This window comes from Canis lupus, chromosome 14, assembly GCF_011100685.1.
Source record: "Canis lupus familiaris isolate Mischka breed German Shepherd chromosome 14, alternate assembly UU_Cfam_GSD_1.0, whole genome shotgun sequence".
In the NCBI taxonomy this organism is placed as follows: Eukaryota; Metazoa; Chordata; class Mammalia; order Carnivora; family Canidae; genus Canis; species Canis lupus.
The window spans coordinates 47,993,889-48,019,768 of NC_049235.1; the positions used below are offsets into that span (position 1 = coordinate 47,993,889).

Genomic DNA, 25,880 nt, shown 5'->3' on the forward strand with positions numbered 1-25,880 from the left:
TGACATGGGTCTGGGCGTACATCCCTGAATCCATGGCTGCGTCAGTGATGGGCAAGGGAGATGACACACCAATGAGAATGGCGTACAACAGAATTTGCCAGAATTCCTGGGTGTATTTGCACACAAAACATTAACAATACTCCAAATAGGGAGTGTGTCTCTAACAGCTCTCACTCAAAAGAAATTTGATAGAGGTCCTCCCAATTTGACAATTCTAAAAGTTTACGTGACTTTACCAACTTTACGCAGTTGAAAGAAATTCTTCCAAATTATCAATAAAAAGAAACACGTTTTGCTTTTCTGTCCTTTCTGTACACAATGATATCACCAAATCATTGTTATAGGAAAGGATGATGAGATTATGCAGCCAAAGGATGTAAGAAAACCTTTTAAAGAAAATGGTCATTTTTTTTTTCCTCAATCATCTGGATTTTGTGAGGTTTATGCTATTTGGCAACTTTTAAAAATTCGTAATTTGTTGTGATTTCTTTTCTCCTTCTAAATAAACATTCAGGTTTGTCCCTGATTCTGTATTTATAGTTTTGTGTTTTCTTGTGAGCATCCTCGGCAGCCGGCCAGCAGCCTCCCCAGGGGCAGCCCTGGTTGCTGGCCCTCTTAAAGCAACAGCAGCAGAGTGCTGTTCAACTCTAACTGTTCATCAGTCCTGGTGAACCAAGGCCCTGGGGCCTTTAATTTGTTTTTAGAACAATTAGCTATTGAAGGGCACAGAAACTCTCTTGCTTGGAATGGCATCCAAAACACTTTAATGGAAGGTGATCTGAGGGACAAATGGAGGGAACTGCTCCCCGAAACACACAGAATCACGTTGTCATTCAGACAGACTCCAAGAGGAGAGAAAAGCACTTTGTTCTTGCCTCCCTGAGCTTTCCAGGAGTGCATATCCTGGAGGCACTCAGTGGCCTCCTTGATCTCCAAACACTTGTTCAATCTGAGGGTTGAATGGATTCTCCTTCCCCAGAACCTGGGGCCACTGGAGTTGCACCTTCTTCCAGAAGCGATCTGCCAACAGCAGCAAAGCCACCTGCAAGAGAGAACCCAAAGGAAGAGTAAAAGGGAAATTATAACGAAGTAAAGAATTTAGCAACAGGATTTACTGTATTCTTTGTGTGGTGGGCAGACTCTAGCATGGTCCCTCATGACCATCCTAGACCATGTGTCTTTGTATAATCCTCTTCCCTTGATGTGGGTGGGACCTATCACTCGGTTCTAATCAATGGAATATGGGGAAGGTGCAAGGATGTCACTTCAGTGATTATGTAACATGGATGACTGCTTTGCTGGCCGTCTTGCTTTGGGAGACTCTCTTTGCGGGATTGATGAAGGACAAAGGGACAATGGGAAGCCTGTATAGCAAGGGGCTGACATCCAGCAAGAAGCTGTATCCTTAGTTCTAGAACCACAAGGAAATGCTTTCTACCAACAACCTAAGTGAATTTGAAAGCAATTCTTCCCCAGTTGAGTCTCTGGATGAGGATGTGACCCCGATAACATATCTGGATTTTTACCTTGTGAGACCCCAAGCAGAGGACCCAGTTAAACTGTGCCAGCACTCTGACCCACAGAAACTGTGAATTCTGTGTTGTTTAGAGCTGCTAACTCTGAGGTGATTTTTTGATTTAATAACAGATAGCAAATGCACATTTTCATTTATCTGCAGATAGCTAATTTCTCCTATAGGCCTAAGGCTTGGGTTTTGGAGATGAACAGGATGAGTCTTTCCCTCAAGGAACTCCCGGTCTAGGGAGGGAACCAAACATGCAAAATGACACCACCAAACCCACAGAGGGGTTTGTGGGAGGCTGGAAGCGGAGGAGGTTCCAACTCTGCTGGATGGGGGGAAGCGACAGGTCTCCCCTAAAGAGAGTGATGGCTGAGCTGGATATTCAAGGGGGAATTCACTCAGATGGATGATGTGCCAAACAGTGCACCTGGCAAAGGACAGCTTGTGCAAAGGCACAGAGGTGTGGAAGAGGACGCATGGTGGGAGACCAAGGGTGCCTGGGAGATGAGGCTGCAGAGTCACCGGGTCTAAGGGCACCGTGAGCACGAGGAGTGTGGCTCAGGTGCCAGGATGAGCAGTCATTGGCTTCATGCGCAACAGGCCTGTCTCTGGCTTTCCCAGCTGGACGCCTAGTCTGGTTGCTTGGTTTTACTGCGGGTTTCCCTGTCCTCATGATGTTAGCAGGATCCATTCTGGATTGTCTAATCCTCCAGCCTGTCATTAACAGACCTTTGATGAGGACTCCTTCTCTGCAGATAATGCCCTCACTTAGCAAATGGGGCCTGGCCAGGTCTTGAGGCCCTAGTTGGCTACATCTGCAAAGAGAAATATGATCGCCGAAGGCCTTCGTGAGGAACACACCATTCAGAGCAGGTGCCCAGGGGCACTCCCAGCTTTATTCAGAAACACATGGACCTTGTCTCCAAAGGGCAGGTCCCGTTCGCCATTCCAAGGCAGTGCCGTCAGCACCTGTGTGATGCTGGGCAGCCCCTTCTATTCCCTGAGCTGCAATTCTTCCGCTTGCAAAATGAGGCTCTAGAGTTAAATGATTTAAAGACCTTTCTGGAAAAAAAAAACAAAACACAAAACTGAACTTTCTGGGTCTAAATTGTGTGTTAGGTTTCAGCAGCTGTTAGAAAAAACTAGAACCGGTTTAGTTGCTACATTAAATATCCCCAGTATTTTAATATGGCCCTGAGCTGTCTGAGGTGGACCCCAAAATTCTACATATCCAACCATGTAATCTTGATCATCTTGATCATATCTCTGTGGTGTGTAACAGAAACATGCCACCCACACCACATACACACATACCCCATACGCACCCCCAAATACCATACACATCACATCACACCACACACACCATATCCACCCACCCCCCCATCAGACAGACACACACACACACATGCCTACACCTATACCCCCTTCTCTGCTCCCGCTCCGCACCCCCACCCCCAAGCTAGCTGTCAGGCCAGCAGGTTTCCAGGAAGGGGTTGCTCATCTCTCCCGCACTAAGTAATCAGTGTCTTCGAAGACAGAAGACTGGTCTCTTGGCTGTTTTTCCTGCTATTTCTCAACAAAGGAGGCTGCCGCCAGGTCTGTGGAAAATTACTGCTTCTTCTGCTGTGTTTTGTTTTGTTTTTTCGCCTTTCCACCCTGGTATATCTAAGCTGTCTTCCTAACAATTATGTGAAACCAAGACATCTGTGGTTATTTATTTCCCAATCTAAATTAATAAAGGGGGAGATGGGGTGAGGATAAGAAGAGGAAAGTTAAAAGGAAAGAGCTCAGCTCTGAGCATGTGGTAACTATTTGGTTTGAAAGCAATTAGTTGGCTGTCAGTCTAATGGAGATGAAAATATTTATGAGTGTGCACTGCGAGAGTGGAATGGTTATTATTAAACTCGAGACTTGTGATAAAATGACGCACTACGATCATTCACTCGTGTGGCAAACACTTACTGAGCATCTACTGTGGGCTTCTCTTATAACCAACCTCCTGTTGTGACCCCCATGAAACACAGGGCAAGGCACAGCCACCCTTTACCCTCATTACTCTGAACGAGCTATTCCCCGAACGTGAATATTTTGTTGTGCTTCCCTAGTCAACGTCTACAGCCCAAAAGCAATATCTACTCATCTGAGAAAAATCTGAAAAGACAATTAAGCACAAAGAGAAAACAGAGCAAATGAAAGTCGTCTGTAATTATAGTCGAGGTAGCCAACGTTCACGTGGGGCGGAGAGCCTTGCACGGGCGCGCACATACGCGCACACACACATGCGTGCGCACACTGGATCCTTCTGTAAATATCATTTTATAGTCTGCTCTTTCTGAGATCTAATTTACACACAGTGGAATTAACTTCTTGTGATAAACAGCTTCGTGAGTGTTGACAAACGCATACAGTTGAGTAATCGCCCCCACAATCTGTAGTCTGCTTTTATTTACTTTGCTCTATATTACAAACATCTTTCTGTGTCACTAAAGGTAGATCTAAATCATTGTTCTCATTCAGCGCACGGTATTCCATCAGATGGGCGCAAGCTAATTTATCTCACCGGGAGAGACTTTTGTCACACGTCTCCCCAACATGTGTCCTCAGGATGGGGGAACAGAGACAGCTTCTTCCTGCCAGAGCACAAAGCCTCCGCGGCTTGGAAGGGGTTCCTGGGCTGTGTTGCTCACGAACCCTACCAGACACATGCATGGGGTGACGTCTGGTCCAGCAGAATGCTGGGGAATAGGGGGCCCTGGTTAAGTGAGACTTTCTGGTTAACTGAGGCCCTTAAGAATCTCTTCCTCTGGAGCTGACTCGGCTGCCTGTAAGCTCTGGCCGGGCCCCAGCTGCAGTGAGTCCAGGGAGCTGCCCGTGGGTGGTGTGCTCTTGTCCAGACACCACTGCCAACTCCAGCGGGTGTGCTGCTTCCTCTGGCTAGGTCCGCCCCTGAGGAGCACTGGTGGTGTTTTTGCAGGTTCTCCTGCAGCCCCAGTGCTTTTGTGGGAAATTGCCACCCACCTGGGTGCCTGCTGCTGCTGCTCAGAAGCCATCAAGGTGCCCACGGTGACGGTCACTGGTCCACTGTGAAGGCTCCTCTGTGAAATTCTCACAGAAGGCGCAACAAAGCGGGGTGACTCAACACCCTGTTGTCTTAAGGAGCCTGGTGAAACAGGTCGTTCAGTTTTTATTGGCAGCCCCCAAGGCCCCCAGGATTGAGGCATGAGTCTGGGGAGAGGGGAACAGGAGGGTAGGAACCTGGTACGGTTTAGGATAACAGCCACCATATGGCTTTTAGACCGTCTCTCCCTTCCAATGATAGTTTTTAAATTGAGCCACGCTTCTTTGCTTAACCATATTTGGACTTATGCTGAGTTCCTCTCCAGGAGAGCGTCTGGTCCTCCAAGGAAATATACTCCTTTGGGTCCACTCGACAGATTCATGAGACACGCCTAGACACAGCAGAAGCCCAGCAGTGCTCACCGCTGGGCATAATCCAGGGTTCCTTCACATTCCTACTTCATAAACTAATTTTATGTGTTTTGTTACAAAAATAGAACCCATTAGTAAAACAACTATAAAATCAAACTCTAAATAGTGACTACCTTTCTATAATATTAAAAAAAAAAAATGCAATCCAAAACAAGATTGCATAGGTTTCACCAAAAACTTATCCCTGATCCCTTTTAAGTTGAACCCTTGCTAAATTTAACTCTGGGGTTTTATGAGACCAAAGTTAAAAATACACTCTGAATTTATTTTTCCTGTAGGAAGAACGTTTCTGGGCTATCTTGGTAAGATTGCTTTTAAACGCCTGCAGGGAAGCCCTTACCACAGAGAAGGCATGGCTCTGCTTCTTTGGGCTCTTAATCAGCCCAGAAATACAGTCTATCGGACCTGGTTACTTTTGGTCCCAATTAATTTTATTTTTATTCTTTGAGAGAGAGAGAGAAAGAGAGAGATTGAAAGAGTGCAAACAAGCAAGCAGGGGGAGGGTCAGAGGAAGAGGGAGAGAGAGAATCTTGAGCGGGAGCTCAATCTCATAACCCCAAGGTCATGACCTGAGCCAAAACCAAGAGTCAGACACTCAACTGACTGAGCCACCCAGAGCCCTTGTCCCAATTAATTTTAAATTTGTAAACCAACAACATGACAACAGTGTAAGATATATTTAAACATTTACATCTATGGGAAAATGTAAATTTTCAGCCCTAGCTCCCCTGTGCTGACCCAGTGTGTCATTTCAGAACCACTGCTGCTAGTTGGCTTTATGTATAAAGCAAACTGAAGAGAAGTGGTCCCTGGTGCACGGGCAGGGCCAGCAGAAAGGGACTGTGTTTGAGGGTTTCCTGGCCCAGAAGGCCCTCCTCTCCACCCTCCCCCCTGCCAGCAACGCTTCCTTCTTTGAGGGACTCCACAAATCCACTCAGGACCCTGGGCTCCCAGGGGATTATACGTGGAGATAAACAAAGACCTAGAGGCTTATTAACATTTAATAACCAATTATATAGATAATAAATATTAAAACCTAATCTATATATAATTTAAAACCAATCCACTGATCAGTATCTTATGTCTGCCTCCAGCAACATACAGGTTCAGAGCTCAAGATAAAGTAGGGGAGTGGGTGTCATGGAGAATTTATTGCTCTCAGGAAGAGTTTTAGGATGGTTTGAGTTGCTCCTGGCATCCTAAGAGGAGAGGAGGTGGTCTTGCAGAGAGCTCTGCTGGGCAAAGCTGCTAAGGCAGGGGGCCTTAGGGATGTGTAGCTGGGTGGTCTAGGAGAAGCCAAGGAAACTGGACTTGATGCATGTCTGTGGCTCTTCCAACATTTTCTGTTTACTATCGTCTGGTTTTAGGCCCAGAGATCTTTTAAAGTATCTCTTCAGAGGTTTAACTTTGCAGAGGCTTTAAAAAGTGAGTATTTGAATTAATAGAGCTGCTATGGCTCCTGCAGGCCACAGATCTGGGTCTTGGGTCTTTGCAATATCATTTTTTTCTGTAAGTCAAACTTTCTTTCCATTTGGTCAGAAGTTTGGCTGTTTTCTCCCCCTCTCTACTATACCTGCTCTTTACTGGAGGCATCAAATGATCTCCTGGGTTTCCTCTCCAGTAGGTCCTTCCATGATGGGCAAAGGTCACAATTTGATCCCACTGGCCAAGCTCATTCCCGCAAATGTTTCCAGTTCTCAACCAGATACTGATGATTTCCAAACCTGTGTCTCCAGGCCAGGCTCCTCTCCTGAGGTCAGAAACCATCAGCTTGATCTAATGGTGATTTAGACAGTTCCATCTGGATATCATGTAGGCATCCCAAATCCAGAATGCCGAAACCTAGTCCTTCCTCTTCAGGGTTCCTTGACTTGGTATTTTTCACATCTATTCATCCAGATGCCCAATCCTATGAGTCATCTCCTTCCCACCCACCAAATCCCATCAACTGTCAAGTCCAGCATTATAACCTGCTTCTCTCCCTCATATTGAAGAAGATGTTTTTTAAAATTCTGGTTCTACATTTGGGGAATGAGATGGAAAGGTAAAGTGGTTGTCAGTTTATGTCAAGATTTTTTTCTAAGCCTGGTTATTTTCCATTAAAATATAAGCAAAGAGTTTACATAATAGAATTTGGTTAAAATTTAGAATGTATCAACCATAAATTTGAACTGTTCAACACAACTCATGTTTCTACTTAATTAAACTTGTCTTCTTAAGAAAATTGGAGTGGTTGAATGAACACTTCTGCTATTTCTCTTACAGGGAGAAGAAATAGGCCAATAAGATAAAGCCTGCTTCCTCCCTGATGGTAAAGGGCCAGTACCAGCTGTTTTTGCTCCGATGTACAGGAATTGGCGGGAGGGCACTTAAACATGGCCTGGCCTGAGTCTACTCCTTTAGTTGGTTTTTTTTTTTTTTTTTTTTAGTTGGTGTTATTATGTCCATCTTATTAGCATGAGGTCCTTAGACTAACCTTGCCCATCTGGCTCTTTTAAGATGGAAGAGATATGGACTCCTATAGCTCCCTATATTTTGTGCATCATTTGCTTGTGTGTGTTTCTGTGTGTGCATGTGCACATGTGTGGCCGTTTTAAGTTATTAGCTTTTAAAATAGTAACATAAGGTTCCAAAAGGATCCATTAATGCTGCCCCTGCTATAAGGTGCATCATTTGGGGGGAAGTTTACAGGTACACCAAGAGGCTCCTCTTCAAGGCTTCAAGTCACAAGTCTATCCTGGTGTGCTCACATCTGTAGCTTCCGCCCAGATTCCTTCCTGAGCTCTAAGCTTATGTGTTATCTGCTAAAGAGACACCTCCATTTTGGATGTCCTGCAGGCTCCTTTAATCCAACATGTGCCAAGCTCCTTCTCAAACCACCCCACCCTCTGTGTTCTTTACCTCAGAGCAAAAGAATCATCTATCCAATTTCCCAAGTCATAAAAGAAGTGTCATGCTTAGCATCTCTTTCTTTCACTCTCACGTCCCATAAATGGCCATGTTCTGTTGCTTCAACTGTGTGAATCTCTCCCATGCGGACCTTTCTCTTCCTCCCCACTCCCCTGAGCCATCCCCTCTCACCCACAGAGGCATCCTCCAGGCAGTCTCCCAGCCTCTCGAAGGACCCCACCACACCATTCTCCAGCTGCTACCACAAGTCTGCTTATTTTTCTTTCTGGTATAAGAACCTTTCATGGTTCCTCCTTTCCCACAGGAAAAAGGTCAAACCCCTTACAGACCTTATGTGATCTGGTCCCTGGATACTTCTCTTGATTCCTCTCTCTCAACCCCATAGTCATACTCTATGTCCCAGCCGTACTAGCAGCACTTTCATTTCCTCCAACGTGTCCCACTGGGGTGTTTCCTTTTGTTTGGCTTTATTTTTTTGCATTCAGGTCTTGGCCCAAGCAGTTTCCTCTGCTCATAACACTCTGTGTACCCCGTTTACCCAACGTGCACTTGACTAGCTCTTGGTCTTAGTTCTGAGGGAGCGTCTCTGAAAACTTTTGCAAACATCTCTCTTTCCAGTCCCATCCCATATAGTGCTCCCATAGCACCGTGCTCACACAACTGGAGGCACCAACCACGTTATATTTAATTATGTGTGTACTTGTCATTCTTTCCCTCTAGACTATAATCTCTCTCCTTACATGGCAAGGGCAAGACTATAATCTCCTTACATGGCAAGGGCAGTTTCTTGTTCACTCTTGAATTCTCACTATGTTCAATATAGGGTAGGGACTCAATAAACATTTTTGGACGGCAAGTTGCAGTCCAGATTCTTCAGCTCAATGTACATGATAAGTAGACATGTTTTAAGCATGGCCATCCATTGCTGCTCACGTTGGATGTGGTCCACCACACTATCATCTGCTGCCAGCACATGAACAAATCTCTCAGGGATAACATATGATTATGGCACACACTGATTTTCAGCATTTATTTATTTATTTATTTATTTATTCATTCATTCATTCATTCATTCATTTTAAGAAGGCTTTATGCCCAACATGGAACTTGAACTTATGACCTTGAGATCAAAAGTCACATACTCTACTGACTAAGCCTGCTGGGTACACTGCCACCCTGACCACCCCCACACACTCCCCAATTTTCAGCTTTTGACCCTGTTCTCAATAATCAGTTTTAGGCAAAGCTGTTTGAGTGCAAGATAGAGCTCTAATTTGACAGGCTTTGAACCTAATATTATTTTAAGTGTCAGGGGGCAGGATGGTCTTTTGATGGATCAGACAAGTATGTCCCAAAGGTTAAAACAAAGCTATTTTTGATCCTCTCCATTTTAGTTTGTTCCTAATTAACTCTTTCTCTGACCATTTCTTCAGATCCACAATTCTCCCTAGGATCAGAAATGTAAAATTCTGTGATATGTGGGAATGACAAGAACCTAATTATTGCCAGAAAGGAGGTCTCCATATTAAAAAGCATTCTAAGAGAAAGCCATCATTCTGTGGGGGAGCAGACTCTAATATTTAACCAGCTTCAAACCAATAATTCTGTTGGATTAGATGATCCAAATGATATGCAAGAAAGTTAGATATTCTGAGGTGCATTACTTAGATTTTTTTTTTTTTAGTTGTTTAAAACAGGGAGATGGGCATTTGATGCTCATTTCAAATTTACCCAGCATTTGTGGGACTCCACTGTTTATACGTCTGTCGATGGAGTGGCACTCTTTTGTTACTTTTGAGACAGTTCTTAGCCCTGCGGGTGGGTACTCAGAGAGCCTACAGCTCGAGGAGAGGTGGACTGCCATTCCATTCAGGCTTGGCCACCGAGACCAAGGCCGCTGGGAGAGCACTCCAGAACTGCTTCTGTGGGTTACACCCTTGTCAAAGGTTAGACCAGAAAGACTATAGTTGCAAAGGATTGCCAGCTTTCAAAATTTGAAAAGTGGCAGAAGTACTCCCATACTTCTTCATTTGTTTTAAATGAAGAAACATCACAAGCAGGTCCAGTATGTATGACAGATAAAAGTGGAGCTTCCCTGGGTGAAGTTAGGATAATGGATAGGGTGACGGTAGGAGGGGATGGAGCCCCACCTTCCACCCCACTGTGATCAGTGAAGAGGCCAGAGTAGAACTGCTTTCCAGAATTGTACCTTGGAATCCTAGATAAGAACCAGCTCTTACTGCAGGATATTGTTAAGGACACTGCTTTCCTCTCATCTAATGTACTTTCTGGAATGACCCAAAGAAGAAATTGCTCACAGGTCTCTCTTCCAGGAATCCTTGTGATATTTTTTAAATTTGATGTATTATTACTATTATTTTAATAAAAATACATCAGCCCCTAGAAAAACAGAGCTGATTTTGCAGGCTCTTGCGGGCAGTTTCTCAGGACTACCCTACACACATTTTATCAACTGTAGGCACTGAGTCAAGATGCCAGGTATCATTTCTATCTTACTTGCCTTTTACTCTTTCAGCTTATTTTTATTGAAGCTTCTATCTTATACATGTGAGTACATCTTTCTGGAACAAAAGGGGATAAAAATAAACACATGGGTGCATAACGATATCTTAAAAATAACGCAGCAGATAGCCTTCAGCAACCGCTGTGTGGCTGTACTTACCTCATTGGGGTGGAATCCATCGACTGGTTCAATGAGCTGCCAAGGCTGCCCGCCTCTTTTCTGCCACTCCTCTGTGACTGCAGGGCACACACACAACTAGAGGTTAGAGACACGCTCCTATGGGTGATGGTCAGCCTTTGAGAGCAAGGGCCACGTGGAAGAGGTCAGAGCTGCCCACTGCCTGCCAGGCCGATGCCTTCTCCCCAGTGGCTGCTCTGGGCTGTTATCTCCAACCTGAGGCTTTCTGAATGGAAATGACCTTCCCATTGTATGGTCTTTCTTTCTTTCTTTCTTTCTTTCTTTCTTTCTTTCTTTCTTTCTTTCTTTCTTTCTTTCTTTCTTTCTTTCTTTCTTTTCTTTCTTTCTTTCTTTCTTTCTTTCTTTCTTTCTTTCTTCTTTCTTTCTTTCTTTTCTTTCTTTCTTTTCTTAATTTTCTACCTAACTCAGGAGGAAAATGTATGAAGATGTTGGGTGAATGTGGTTTGTGCAGTGAGGAGGGCGGTGGGAAAAGGTGAGCTCTGAAATATTCAACACCGAGGGAAACTCATCTCATTTCTCAGTAGGAGAGTATTGCAAGAGGAGGAGGGAAAATTAAACATTTTGTTAACATCCCGTTTTCGTGGGCTGCCATTTCCAGATACTGCCGGCATATGTCAAGCAGTCACCATTAAAAACCGTACGGTTTGTCAGGAGGATAATTACATAAAATTATCTCAACATCACATTTAGAGTGAGTGTGGCTACAGAGGAAATATTATGAGCCCCAAAGTGATGCAAAGCAATGAGACTGCCCTTCAACAGGAGTAGGAGACCGAGAATGTCAGTTGCTCCAAGGTGATAGCACCGTTAACTCTATACTGTAATATTATACAGTCAGGAGGACCCCCTCAAGGAGATTTCAAATCCTTGGAGAGCCTCCAGACAAAAATATTGGAGGCCTGCTGCCCTCACTTCCTTGGTGTCCAGAGAGCGGACCAGGCACAGCTGCAATTTTTCCAGTTCTTCACTCTTCACCCCATAAAGACCCAAGAGCAGGGATGTGTGCCCTCTCGGTTTCCCCCATCTTGCCCCCAGGGAAGGCATGGAAATTCTACTGGAGGCCTTGCCTGCACAAGTGAAGCTTGTCCACAGAGCTGACTCAGTGCTATGCTGCTTTGGTAATTAGCCCTAATATCACGGCATGCCACCCCTGCTTGCTACCCAACCCCTGTTCCCTGCAAATACTGCTGCCCTTCTCAGAGCTCAGGAAAGAGTTCCTGCTGGTGGTTGGAAGTCCTACACACAGGATCACCGATTCCTGTTGGCTTCTTCACCTGCAAAATGCCTGCCACTGAGCCGCTCCTTCATATTTTGCGTCTGGGTTTTAATGGGAGGCAGTGATAACGTATTCCTTCCTGCCAGGAAACATGTTTCTGCTGCTGCATGAGTCTCCACGCCTCCCCATTACAAGGGAGTCCAGTCTTTAGAAGAACGGGCTTATCATATGGAATAATCCAATAGGCATTAAAAGAAATGTCGCAGGTTACCAAGGCTACAATCAGTCTATTCAGAGTGAAAAACATCATTTTTTCACATGGTTATTGTGTCTGCGAGGGTTACCAGTCATTGCTCATCTGGGGACATGGGTATTATAACACTTAAAGGGAGAATCAGAAACTCACAGGCAAGAGGTTAAGGTTTTATCTGTATTGTGACCAGTGCTAGACAGAGGGACCCTTTTCCATTTGTTGATCTTAGGGGGAAATTTTGCTTTCTTAGAATAAATGCAATACTGGTGGTCTCTGTTTCTTCACTATCTGATTTTATTTTATTTATTTTAAAGATCTTATTTATTTATTTGAGAGAGAGAGAGAGAGAGTGAGAGAGAGAGAGAGAGAGAGCATGAGAGGGGAGGAGGGCAAAGGAAGAGGCAGAAGCACTCTCCACTAAACAGGGAGCCCCACATGGGACACTGGGATCCCAGGACCCTGGAATTACAACCCCAGCCAAAGGCAGATGCTTAACCAACTGAGTCATCCAGGTGTCCTCTGATTGATTTTAGAGGAGAAGCAAGCAGGGGCAGCATGGTAAGTTGGTCTGTTTTCTTCCTACCTGGGACTACAATCAAAAATAGGTAAATGAATTCCTATTTGCTCAGAAGACCTGAATTTAAACGTCTCGAATGATCGTGAATGATCTCTTGGGATTTTGGCGCATGATGTAGTTTCTGTATCTGTAAAGCTCAATGACCAGCTGTTCAGGGATGCGATAGAAGTCATTGCAGAAGAGTCATAAACACCGGGTAGCTCCTTGATGAGCAGCAACCCTAGCAGATATTTAAAACAAGGAATCTGACTTCTGGCCAGCACCATGAAGTGATTGGTTGTTTTACTCACATACATGTGGGGAGGACTAAGAACCAAGTTTACTCCAATTGAGTTGTCTTGGAAACAGAGGGCAGCTGGTATATTTAAACTGTCGGTGTAAAAATGGCCTTGTCAGCCAAGTGGCATTTTCCTTCCTCTGTTTAGGAGGTGTGGGACAGACAAAGAAAAAGGACATCACCTGCTCCAGCTGGCATTTCCTGAAGGGAGGAAAAATTGCTGCCTCTGTTTAGCTCATAACCAGTTAGAGGATGAGTCAGCAAGAGACAAAAAGGAGTCTTTGGAGATGAGCAATAGCCTTTCACTGCGGGACTGACGCCGTCGGAGTGGAGAACAGCGAGGTCTCATGCCGACCCTCAAGGGACAGCGACCCTCAGCTGCAATTTGCTCCTGCACCGGGTGTGGAACTGTAAATTTCATACGAAAATGGGGATATTTGTGATGCCGTAGTCAGCTCAAATACAGCAGTGAAATGAGAGGGGAGATTTTCACGTGACCACTAAGGTGGCAGGTGTAATAGTGGCCGTACAGTTTTTGTGTCTGGTAACACAAGACCACATAGCTCATGAGATGTATTTCCACCGCAGCTTCCTCTAGGGAGCTCAGAGTGGTCCAGGGGTATGATTGGTGATGGGAGGGGGGTCGGACACTGGAAGAGAATCAACATTTATTCTTCTTCCATAATAAGCCCTAGAAGAACGTAGTAGGTGCTAACAGAGTTCTCACTACATTGCGGTGTTGTGTCAATCCTCACATAGCCCCCGCGTCCCCCCACCCTCCCGGTTTAGTTATTGCTACCTTACACAAAAGGGAAGAAAGAGTGGTTATTTAACTGCTCGAGGTTACGCAGTCATTCTGTGTCTGAGCTGGGACAGGGGCACAGTCCTATGTGGTGGCCAATGTCCATGGGGGCAGATCCCAGCTCGCAGGTTCCCCTGCCTGCCCTCCAGGGCCTGAATGTCGTCCCTAGTGGAGTGCCCACCAACGACACATGGAGAAGGCAAGGAAGGCCCTCTACCAAACCTGGATCTTCAGATTTATTTCTAATAAATATCTCTCAGGAAATTCCTCAAACTGTTAACGATTGTTGCCAAGTAAGGACAAATACGGAGGAGACTTCTCAGTAAGGTGACCCACTGCCTCTTGATTTAGAATGTTCACTTGGTTTAACTTTTTTGCTTTTTATACTGCATTTATTGTTGCTGTGAGGACAAGAAGGGGCCGATGAGCCTCTGCTTCAACCTGTTAGGTCACCAGCGGAAAGCAGGCTGTACTGCGTCAAGGGTAAAGCTTTTCTGCCTATAGTTTTCATGGAGATAAGGGCTGTTTTGTTTTTCTGACAGCTATATTCCCGGCACCTACACAGTACATAGTAGGACTCAGTAAAAATCAGATGACTAACTAAATTCTTAATCTTGGAGTTTTACAGAGCCCCATTTATTAAATTTTAATGTGCATATGGGTCATCTGTGGGTTATGCTAAAATGCAGTTTCTAATTAGGTAGGCCCTAATTAGGAATGGAGCCCAGGGCTCTGCATTTATAACCTGCCCCCAGCTGGTGTGGATGCTGCCCATCCAGAACCACACATTGAGTAGCAAGCCTGTGAGAGGACAGTCCTCTTTCCTGGGTACTGGCTATGTGCCAGGCACAGCATTTAGGAGAATTACACACTTTTTCCATACAATCATGACAAAGATTTATTATGTAGATATGGTAACTCCATTTCCAGGTCTGGAAAGGAGAGTTTGGACATGTTCAGGGAATTGCCTACATTCCCAAAGACAATAAATGACCGAGCTAGAGATTACTTTGGAAAATGAAAAGTCCCATGTGAATGTTAGACATTATTATATTTTTAATAACTTTATCTATATTCAAGGTTGATGATCATCAAAGATCACTTGGTGGTGCATTTGTTTACCAGGAATTCATTAATGAGTCCTTAGCTCTGCATTTTAATGAGAGGTTATTTATCAAAATGTCTCTCCCCAGGAAAGAATTATGTATCACCTAGGCAGGAAATCTAGTTAAGGGAGATCAGTCCTGTTGAAAAGCTGTTCAGGATTGAAGTACGAGAGTGTGCAATGCAATACGTGTCAGCTAATGTAAAATTTGATAATTCATGATGGCCATCTGCTTCATCCCAGATGCTGGGGCTGGGGGTGTTGGTGGCAGGGAGAGAGAGATGATAAACTCTGGATGAGACCTCTTCCATCATTTGCATACACTGTAAAGCCTTCCATTAGCATCATCTCAGCTGGCAGTCCATCAACAGGAGGCTTTTCTCTTGTATAACAAGTGCTCAGCAATGAAAATGAGACTGGGAGGATTAAAGTCAATAAATGACAATTTTTCAGAGTCAAGATGTAAAGAATAAATCAGTAGCTCCAACAATCATGCCTATTTTTGTGTGGCCACTCATCAGTGACCCCCTGTGTTTGGACACAATGCTAGGAAAGAAATAGTGATGTTCTTTCTGGAAAGCTGGGATCTGGGTTGTCCACCTTGCCACCGGCAAATCCAAGGCCCCTTCCTTGAAGACTCTGATAAGTTATTTCATGTGTGGGGGTTGGGAATCTGCACGGCCATCGAGTCCCTAGGTAATTCAGTGTCCCTACGGGAAGCACTGCCTCATCATCCTTCATTCCTGCCACACTCATCTTTAGCATCTAAGCGGAGCATTGCTGGACTGGCAAGAATGAACCAGGTCATTCCATGGATCTGCGGCTCCCAGCCCAAAGCTCTCTCCATCTGGTCATTGGCTCTGTTGCTTCAGAGATTCTAAAATGATCTTGAAATGGGGTGATGGTAAGCTTCCTCCCTCCCTGAAAGGGTCTCACACTTTATCATTTTTTTCGATACTAAGAGCTGTTGGTGTCAACATGTGCAGGAGCCACCCTGGCCAAGCTACTGCACGTTGGCTTGTAAACGCTTTGCTAAGTCAGGCTCTAAACTGTAGTGGCTACTTTTGTCTTGCGTCAATAAGTTTTCCAGGCAAAACTTACCTTCCTGGAAGTCAAAATCCACGTAGAAAAGATCGAAGTTCGTAAATTTCTTGCTAGCTGCAATTTTTTTCAGTGTATGGGAGAGTTGTTTTGCTCTCTGAATATAAAGGAAATAGGGAGAATTCCATAAAATCCAGATGTTAGTGGGCAGCACAAAGAAATGGTTAGCCCTTGCCTCCCCCCCCTCCCCACTTGGAGCCAGCAGCAGAGGGATGCTCTGCTCCTTCAGTTCTAGTCTTGCACAAATGGCTAAGGAACACACAGAACTGTTAACATTCAATAGGAATCAATCAATGAAAATTAAAGGAATAAGATATCACTTCTTTCCCATGGGATTGGCGAAGAGATGATGAATGACCATGATAATATGGAATATCGCCCTGGGAGAGGTGACTGAGAATGTCAATTTGTTTAGCCTTTCTGGAGAGCGATCTAGAAGTAGGGATCAAAGCCTTAAACGTGCCATACCCTTTGACCCAATAATTTTTCTAAGAATTTGTTGGAAGGAAGTAGACACGGTTTAGGAAGAAATATATAGATATACACACACATAGGTTCATCAAAGTGCTATTTTTCACAGTGAAAAATTGGAAACTACCCCTATGGCCAAGACTAAGGAGTGAAATAAATCATGGCACATTCATACGCTGTATACTTTAAAGTGGTTACAAGATTATGCTGGGGAGGAATAGCTTATTAACTTATGAACATCAGAAGGCACCAAACAATATGTGTACTCTGATATTACGGAGGCAAAACCCCTGCAAATACCTCTGAACCTATAGTATCCGAAAGACACATATACAACTGACTTTGGGTGGTGGGATTTGGGGAAAATTTTTTTTTTTTAAAGATTTTATTTATTTATTCATGAGACATACATACACACACACACACACACACACACACACACAGGCAGAGGGAGAAGCAGGATCCATGCAAGGAGCCTGATGTGGGACTCGATCCCAGGTCTCCAGGATCACACCCTGAGCTGCAGGCAGCACCAAACCACTGCACCACCCGGGCTGCCCGATTTGGGGACATTTTTGTTATCATTCTTTATGCTCAGCTTTTTTATATCCCCCAAGTTTTTTTTTTTAATTGAAATATAGTCCTTTTGTAAAAAAAAAAAAAGATCAGTAAATCTTCTGCAAAGACATTATTCACCATCTGTGAAAGAAATACATGAGCCTTGGATCCCCTCAGTGAAGAGAGGAGGGCTGCGGAGCACCTGGCCCACCTTGGGAGAATGCCAGTCATCCATGGGCCTAACCTTGCTCACACCTCTTTACCTCTACAAGTACGGCTCGGACCAGCTTTAAAAGGTGTGTATGTGTGTACACGTATGTGTGCGTACAAGAGACGGAGGCACACACGGAGACAGACCCAGAGCGAGGCAGAAAGAGAGGGACAGGGCACCCCACATTCTCTTGGCTTCTCGAACACCCTGGCAGTTTGATGTTTTTATTCACCAGCTTGGAGGCCATTCCCCTGCCCAAATCCCATTCCCAGCAGAAATGCTGCAGTAAACACCAGGAAAGAATGATCAAAGATGGTATCAAAGGACCTGCTAGAGTCCTACCTCTGAAGTGAGAGTCCGGAGCGTCTTGTTGGAGGACATCCAGCCGTGGCAGGGGCTGACCTGAGAGTAAGAAAACACCGCTTTGATTACAGAGGAACAACGCCAGTGACAGGGAAGGCGGCCTTGGAACAAGTCAGCGTGGGCTCACCTGGAGACAGTTCAGGAAGGAGTAGAAATGCGCATAGGTCACATCCTTATTTAGCTGGCCTGGAAGACAGAGAGGTCTGCTGTGTTGTACTTATTCAGACCTGGCAGCCAACTGGGGACGCTTGTGGGTGAGCCTGCCTCTCCTGCCAAAGGGTGGCGCTTCCAGGGACCTGCCCCCATTTCTCATGCAGCATTGCTCTTGAAGGATGCCTGAGTGTTCCTTCTTTCTGAGCGCCCTGGAAATCAGACCGAGCCGGGGAGGGGCCCTAGGGAGTTTACTCCCATCTCAAGCTCTTGCCCTAATCTGGACCCCAGGTAGAGGCTACAAAGGCACCATACAGGCTGGAACACCACTAACAAAGGCCTTGCAGAGCAGTGGCTTTCTCAGGGCAGTGGTGTGAGATGCCAAGTTCCCATAGGGTAGAGAGACCATTCAAGGTGGTAGGTGGCCAAAGCCTCCTTTTTGGCTTTACGTAACACGAAGGGCTGCCAAATTATCCCATGCTGAGGACCTGCCAGGACAGTCTGGGCGTCTGAAGTTCTGCCCATGAGCTGCCCGGCCGTTTGGTAGACTGAAAGCCTCCAACATTGCTTGATGGAGAGGGACAACACCTCATATCCCTTCACCGCCCAGTGCCTGTCTTATTTGAGCCCTAATTACTACATATGCTCTAATTTATATTTTGGTGCAGGTTAAAGAGGTACATAAGAATAAAGGTGGGGGCACCTGGCTGGCTTAGTTGGAAGAACACACAACTGTTGATTTCAGGGTTGTGAGTTCGAGCCCTACATTGGGTGTAGAAATTACTACAAAGATAAAACTTAAAGGAATAAAAGTGTTAAGTGCCATATGTGAGCTCATCCAGAGTCTTTCCAAACATCGATTGTAGATATAGGATCTGTGGGGGTATTTCTTTTCTTTTCTCACACACCTCCCCTCTCCCCCCACCTCCCAGCCTATCCACCCCTGGAGGCCATTCGACTTTCATGCTGTGGCTGAGACACAAAACCCAGGCCCTCTCAAATCTCAGGGGTGAATGACTGATGTCTTATCCATTAACACTTCTCTCACGCTTGAAAAAATAAAGGAAAATAATAGGACCTATCTCAGAGCGAAGAGAAAGATTGAAGGTGATAGAACACAGTCTTATTTTTCACTTATACCTCAGATCAGTTAGACTGAAAGATAGATTCAATTTTCTTGTCATAGAGGAAATATATATTCTCTTTCTGTGTGGGTGAGTGACTCCCAAGACTGGAAAGCCACAGGCTTATTATCGCCATTAAAGTCACAATGACACGCCAGGCTTCCTCTGTTCTCCAAAGGTGCCTGCATCTTCATATTTTGGATGAATCCCAAGTCACTTGCTTCTGGTTTTGCTCTCATTTTATGCTCAACATGGAGCCCTGAGCTCACATCTTTCTCCAAGATCCTGCTTTCCACCACTGAGGCTTCTTTCCCTCTATTACGTATGCATGCCTCTGTGTGTATGTGTGTGTGTGTGTGTTTGGTAATTTACCTTGCTATATGTGTCCCCATCTGTCTCAGCCTAGCCAGCTGTAGTGACAAACACCTCCTACCTGCATTCCCCATCCTCCAGCCTCTGTGTCCCAAAGACTTCGCTCTTGCCCCCTTCCGGTACTGCCCCTGAACTGCAGCCTTCCCTCTGCCATCTTGGTTTTGTGTTGCTGTCGTTGTTGGGCTGGAGCTTTGTAATAAACCTTAGGTAGTTTGGCTGGAGCCCTGTAAACTTGCTTGGCCCTGATTCCCCTCTCCCTGAGAATTGGGCTCTTCTCTCTTTCCCTTGCCCAGTGGCTGAGGTCTTTTTAACCTGCAGGTGGTGGCACCTAAGGCCTGACTACAAGTAACACTCTTGCACCCTTCCTCTTCCCACCACCAAGGCTGGATGCTATGCCATCCAGAGGGACCAGAGTTTGTCCTGCTACTGGATATTGGGGCCTTCCCTGCTGGGTCCCCTCTAGGGACTAAGTCTAGCCATAGCCTTATCCATCCTAGCTTACTCCTCTCTCACTCCTGTCCTACTGCAGAGGTCCCAGCACACCTTAGGATGAGACCACAAGGTGTGTCCTCCTTCTGGGCCTTCTCCCAGTCCCTGTCACTTTCCCTCCATCTTCTTGCTACTCTGGCATTAGCTCTAATTAGACAAGGTTGATATAGGAGAAATCCTTAGGTGAGTACATAGGTCTGTTGAATAGGGTAAGGGCATGCTAGATGTAGTTGGGAGGGAACTGGCGAAGATGTAATGAGTTGGTTTCCCTTCTCTCTGGGAGTTCTGCTGTGGAAGTTAGGGTGATTCTGGGGCTGGCCATGTGGAAGGTCAGCTGGGAGTGCTTATGATGGGCTTAAGGTTCAAAGACAGAAGAGGGAAAATAGTTCTTATGCAATCTCCACTTATTGGTACTGTCAGTTGACTATTCACTCTTTCTTTTTAGGTATTACTTTCAATAGTATTTCTGCATATCAAGGAGCCCTGGTATAAAGATTGATCCCACCTACATATTGTGCCTATAAAGAGGCAGTGTCTGCAACATCCTGGTCAGAAAGTGAATCTAGTAAAGAAAGCTGGTTAAAAATGCCCAGGAATGATCAGAGCTGAAGAACGATCTGTGTGTGTGCATGTGCATGTGCGTGCATGTCTGTGTGTGCATGCATAAGGGGTGGGAAGCTAGTGGGTGGCCCAGTGGATGCCATATGTCCCTCCAACGACTGGCTGTAGTAGCATAGCAGCAGCTCATGTCTCCATCATTATTAGTTCTTTAGGGCAGAGTCTTTGGCATTTACTTAATGCTAGGACTATAAATGAAATTTTAGGTACCGTAAAAGCGTAGTACCAACAAAAATCTGCCACACCTCTTTGAAATACCATCCGAAAGTATAAAAACCACATGAATTCAGACAGGGAGTAAGCCAGTCATAAAACAGGAAGTATACTGCAAGGTATTTTAAAATATATTAGGTTTCAAGTTTAAGAGTAATCGGGGGAAAATGAAGTTGTCGTTGATGTTTCATGACAGAGGCCTTTCAAGGAAGGGCTACTTGCACACTTACTTGTAGCCAGAAATTCTGGACTTTCTGACTATAGTCTCACCCTTCAGCTAACTTCCAGAATGCCCATAGCTTATACCAGTGTCAGTGACACAAGCTGATTTCACTGTCAGGATCTATATGGTATTTTCCCCAGTGGAATTGTCTTTTCTGTCTCTTTTGAGGACAAAGACTCCATTTTAGTATCATCATTACCCCCAAAGCACATAATAGGTTTCTCAGACATATTTATGGGGAGATTGCCTTTCTCATAGGCAATGTGCCTGAGAGGACTCATCCCTGGTCAAGCTTGAAAAGACCTATGTAAGTAGAATCCTAATGTGGGAGACTTACTTTCTGGTGAGACTATATACATTCTCGCTAGGAATGTTAATTACTGGTAGAGATTATGGGGTGGTCACAGCCCTTGGGAGCCAGGCTTTGACTGGGTAGTGATTCAAACATGGCTAAGAGATGCTAGGAGGGATTTATTACCCTCTCCTCTTGGCAGGGGTGAGCTAGGAATCTATTCTTGCCCTGGGCCTCCATTATCTGCTGATGGGGTGCTGTGGATTTCAGCAGTCTGAGTTCCTACCTGTCCTACAGAGGCAGCAGAAAATATAACACTGACCCAGGAGTACTGCTTGACTCCTTCTGCTTCCCGACTTCTTTCTTAATCCTAATGGGTGGCTCAAGTCATGTCTAGAGAGCATCATCACCATGCTTCTCAGGCTCAAAAACCAAAAAAAAAAAAAAAAAAAAAAAAAGGAAAACCCTGTTTATTTGCTTACACAACCCTTAGCACCGTGCCCTGTGAATCAGACCTGGTATTTGGCTATTGATTAAGATGAGACCTACCCTAACCTACGCAGAGCGGCCAAACCCCAAGACCGGCCTGGCATTAACCTGCTTTACTGCTGGCTCGTGTCTGGTGGGAGTAAGGGTCCAAGGATTGGATTTGAAGCCAGAGCTGTACTGAGCTGTATGTAGGACAACGAGCCGTCTCTGCAAACCTCTCATCTTATGAGAGTTACGTGCCAGCCAAAGGAGAATTGGGGAATCTGGGTAAATCCCACCTACTTCCCCGGGCTGTCTAGGAAGGATACTGATGCTTCGTTGAGGAATTTATAATTTATTTCCCATGGCAACCAGGCAGCAGGGATAATTTAGGCATATGAATAATAACTTAAAAACATTAAACAAATTTTAGATGGTTTCAACTTTCTTCCTAATTGGATTTCTTCCCCCCCAAACCAGGGTTGTTTATATAGAAGAAACTCATTCTACCTTTTCCTTCTAACTCTTTTGTGCTGTGTAATGCTAGTGCCTGATTAGTGGCCAGTAGAGGCCATTTGAGGTCAAGACAGAGCCCAAAGCAGGGTTTCTCAGCCTCGGCACTACTGATATTCTTAGCGGCGGGGCCGTCCTGTGCTGTCTGCAAGGTATTTAGGAGCATCTCTGGATTCTACGCACCGCTTCTCCAGTTGTGATAATGAGTAGGGGTGGGATGAGAATCACTGGCCTAGAGGATCCACCAGAATGATTGATGAGTCTCCCCAGTCACCTTCTTTCCCTCCCTTGCTTCCTTCCAGATTGTATGGTGCCATTATTACCTACTGTGGTTGAGTCAAGTGAATCATGTGGCATCTCTGAGGGAATTTATGGAGTAGTCTGACCAGAGGTCATGGAAAGAGAATGGGATTTGGAGTCAGAAAACCCAAAGTCAAGACCCCATTAAAGTGATAGAGTAAATGGGAAATGCATCTCTCCTGATCTCAACTTCCCTTCTCCAAGCGTTCTTGGTATAGGAGGAATCTAGGAATCTGACAGCATCTATTGGGGGAACTGAAGTTTTCCACCCCCAATGGCTCAGAGAGACATTCTTGGCCCAAGTGGTTGTCCTTTGTGTGTTCAAGGATGGAGTCAAGTTCTCTGGTGACCGTGTTACTATTTCTAAGGGTCACGGTCAAAGCTGCGGAAACAGGAGGAATATGCTTTCCTTGTGAGAGGCTGGACAGTGTTTTGTTTGGATGATAATGATACTTGTGGTGCACTTGGTAACTAAGGAGGAAAGATGACTTCAGTCTTATTGGTGGGAAGCCTAGCCAATGGTATTTACTGTTGTCCTCCTGGTGAAGGGACCAGGGCCCTTCGAGAGCTGGTTAAAGGGAACCTGCTCTTTTCATGTGTGAGGTGGTGTGGAGCTTCCTGAGGGACGTTAGGTGGGTTGGGGGGTTGGCTTGAGCAGGGACTACGGGGTGGGAAGAGAAGAGGAGATTGGAGAAGTATAGAGAAGTTATTAATGCAAGGAAAAGCGCTCCACCTCCATCGCTTAAGGTGGGCACTGAGGAAGGAATTACAGGTTTTTTCCCTTTGAATTGCTTGTTGGACTCATTAGAAACTTCTTGGAGCTCCAGAACACCCTAGCAGGGTGTTGTTCTAGGCACTGCATAACCTAGGCTAAGGAGGAGGTCAGGCTAAGTAGGAGGCTATGGCAATACCAGGGAAGGGGCCAGGGAGGGTGTTGTTGATATGGAGCTGAGGGGAGGGTACCCAGGCCTCACATTGCAGATGCCTGTCAGAGAGGGCTGAGGCCAGCACTCTATCCCTCTTGCCTGCTTCCCTGCTTAATTTTTCTAGTCACACCTAACATCCTCTGACATAGTCTTACTGGAATACAAGCCTATGTTGGCAGGGGTGTTTCATTATTGTGTTCACTGATGATTATGCAGCGCCTAGAACAACACCTGGCACATAATACATATTTTTTGAAAGGACCAATCTCCCTCCCAAGCACACACACACACACACACACACACACAGCCCTACTACACCCAGATTACATATACGATAAGCTACGCAACATTTGGCAAACCACTTGCCTCTCCCAGTCTTAGGCTTTTCATTTAAAAAATGGAATTAATGAAAACATCATTAATCGGATTAACAGGATTGTTTTAGGATCAGCATGGCAGCCCTCCGTGATGTGAATTACTATTACTATTACTTTTACAATGTGCATAAAGCATCTGGAATGCTAGAGATGCTATTGTAAGTTTCTGGAGATCTTTCAAGCATTTCAGAGCCAAGGGCGCCAACAGAGAGTAGAAGCAGGAAGCAAGCCTGTTGGAGGATGTGTCCTGTAGAAGAATTCCGGCCACCAGGGGGCACTCACCATTGAGGTTTGGAGAAATCCCCTTTGACTTGAGCTTCATCTGCTCATTCTAGATACTACTTTTCTTTAAAGGAGTTTCCTGATTTAGACTCTTACTCTTCAATTTGTCCTAATTCGACATTAAAAATTTCTGCCCTTTCTGACTTTGGATCTGGTTCTAACCATCTTTGGATACTGACCATTTAGATCCATACCTCAGGGCTCTTGCCTTCACCAGTTCTAACCTATGCACTGTGGTGGCATTTTGGGTGTATTTCTATATGGTTTGAACTACATATACTTGAATTATGTATAACTGACATTGTTAAAGAGTAAAAGTATCTTCAAACTAATACCGAGAGGATAATATCTGTCGTGCAAATTATCCCAGAGAAACCTTCCATCTGGTAAGCCGTATAAAATAACATGGCTGCCATTGGGCAGGTGGGAATTTAGATACTTCAGAGTCTGCATGATACTGGAGTATAATTTCTCCGGAGTGGTCATTTCTGGGACTGGGTCAACTTTCCTGTTGGTGAAAGAAACAGAAAATATCTTAGTCGATGGGATAAATGCATACACATACATGATCCCCTGCCCCATATACACAGTGTAGTAGTTACTGTTGCTATTTGCAAAATATGTTAGGCTTCCTGACCCTCTTGTGATTAGATGCGCCATGTGACTGACCTAGCCTATCAGTTGTGAGCAGAAGTGATGTGTGTCATGTTTGGTGATATGAGAGCTTCTAGAATGCTCTTTGCCATGAATCTGGGCAAGGTTCTATATAGGAGCTGCTTCATTAATCTGAGACCTGGAATAGAGGCCTGGCGATCACCATGGGTGCCATACAGTCCCAGGTGATCCCTGGGCCACAAGGTAGGATGAATAGATGTTTGCTGCTTTATGCTACCAAGAGTTGAGGGTGTTTGTTCCTGCAGTATGACCTTACCTACCCTGACCACTAGCCTGATATACACAGTGTATCTAGCCTGATACATTCAGATGAAAAAAATCAAAGGAGTCTGGTATTATGTATTATTTGTTTGACACTTTGAGATCTGTAACTTTGTCTCTAAAAGTTTCACATACATCACAGTTAGGAAAATACAACTTTCCTGAGAAATAAAATCATATTATGTATCCATATTTCATCCCTCTTTTCTACATTGAATTTGAATTTACCCACTTTAAGGAATACATCAAGTATGAGTTAAGATACTAACCTGCATTAACCTAGGAAGAGATTGTAGAATTCTCTAAGATTTCCATCTACCCTTTAAACTGCCTTTTATTAACCTAAATGGAATAAGAAGTTGGGTCCTATTTTGGGTCCTTAAAATTCCAAATTTACATAATGATCCTATAGTGGGTTGAATAGTTCCCCTTAGAATGTGACCTTATTTGGAAATAAGGGTTTTGCAAATGTAAAGATGAGGGCATATTGGATTAGAGACAGCCCTAAATCCAAAAACAAGTGTCCTTACAAGAAGAGGAGGTGTTATTACACAGACACACAAGCAGAAAGGAAAGCCATGTGAAGCTGGAAGCAGAGACTGGAATATGTTTCCACAAACCAAGGAATTCTGAGGATTTCCAAGAGCGCTTCCTACCTCCCCAGAAGCATAAAAGAGAAGAAAGCGTTTTCCCCTAGACCCCTCAGAAAAAGCATAGCCCTGCTGACACTTTGATTTTGGACTTCGAGCCTCCAGAACTGAGAGTTGTTTGAAGTCATCCAGTTTGTGGTGTTTTGTGATGGCAGCTTTCAGGAGCTTAACAGAGATTCCAAACCAGAAGTAAGTCTCTTACTCACAGGCTGGACCCAAGGCACAAATGACATAGAAGGAAGGGACAGAAAGAAGCCCCCAGGGATATCCACTATTATCACTTTGTATTTTTAATTTAATTTTTCTTTTTTTAAGATTTAATTTCTGCATAATCTCTACTCCCAACAGAGGGCTCAAACTTAGGACACTG

At 44.8% G+C, this 25,880-nt stretch overlaps 1 protein-coding gene across 1 annotated transcript in view; it reads right to left on the minus strand.

Annotated features, from left to right (window-relative positions):
• Window positions 1–733: 733 nt before the first annotated feature.
• AOAH (acyloxyacyl hydrolase) overlaps window positions 734–25,880 on the minus strand; it is a 161,559-nt gene continuing 136,412 nt past the window's right edge. The window contains 6 exon segments of the mRNA XM_038557345.1: window positions 734–1,042; window positions 10,605–10,681; window positions 15,975–16,071; window positions 17,557–17,616; window positions 17,705–17,763; window positions 24,260–24,432. Coding sequence (XP_038413273.1) covers window positions 914–1,042; window positions 10,605–10,681; window positions 15,975–16,071; window positions 17,557–17,616; window positions 17,705–17,763; window positions 24,260–24,432 — 595 coding nt within the window. The 3' untranslated portion in view covers window positions 734–913.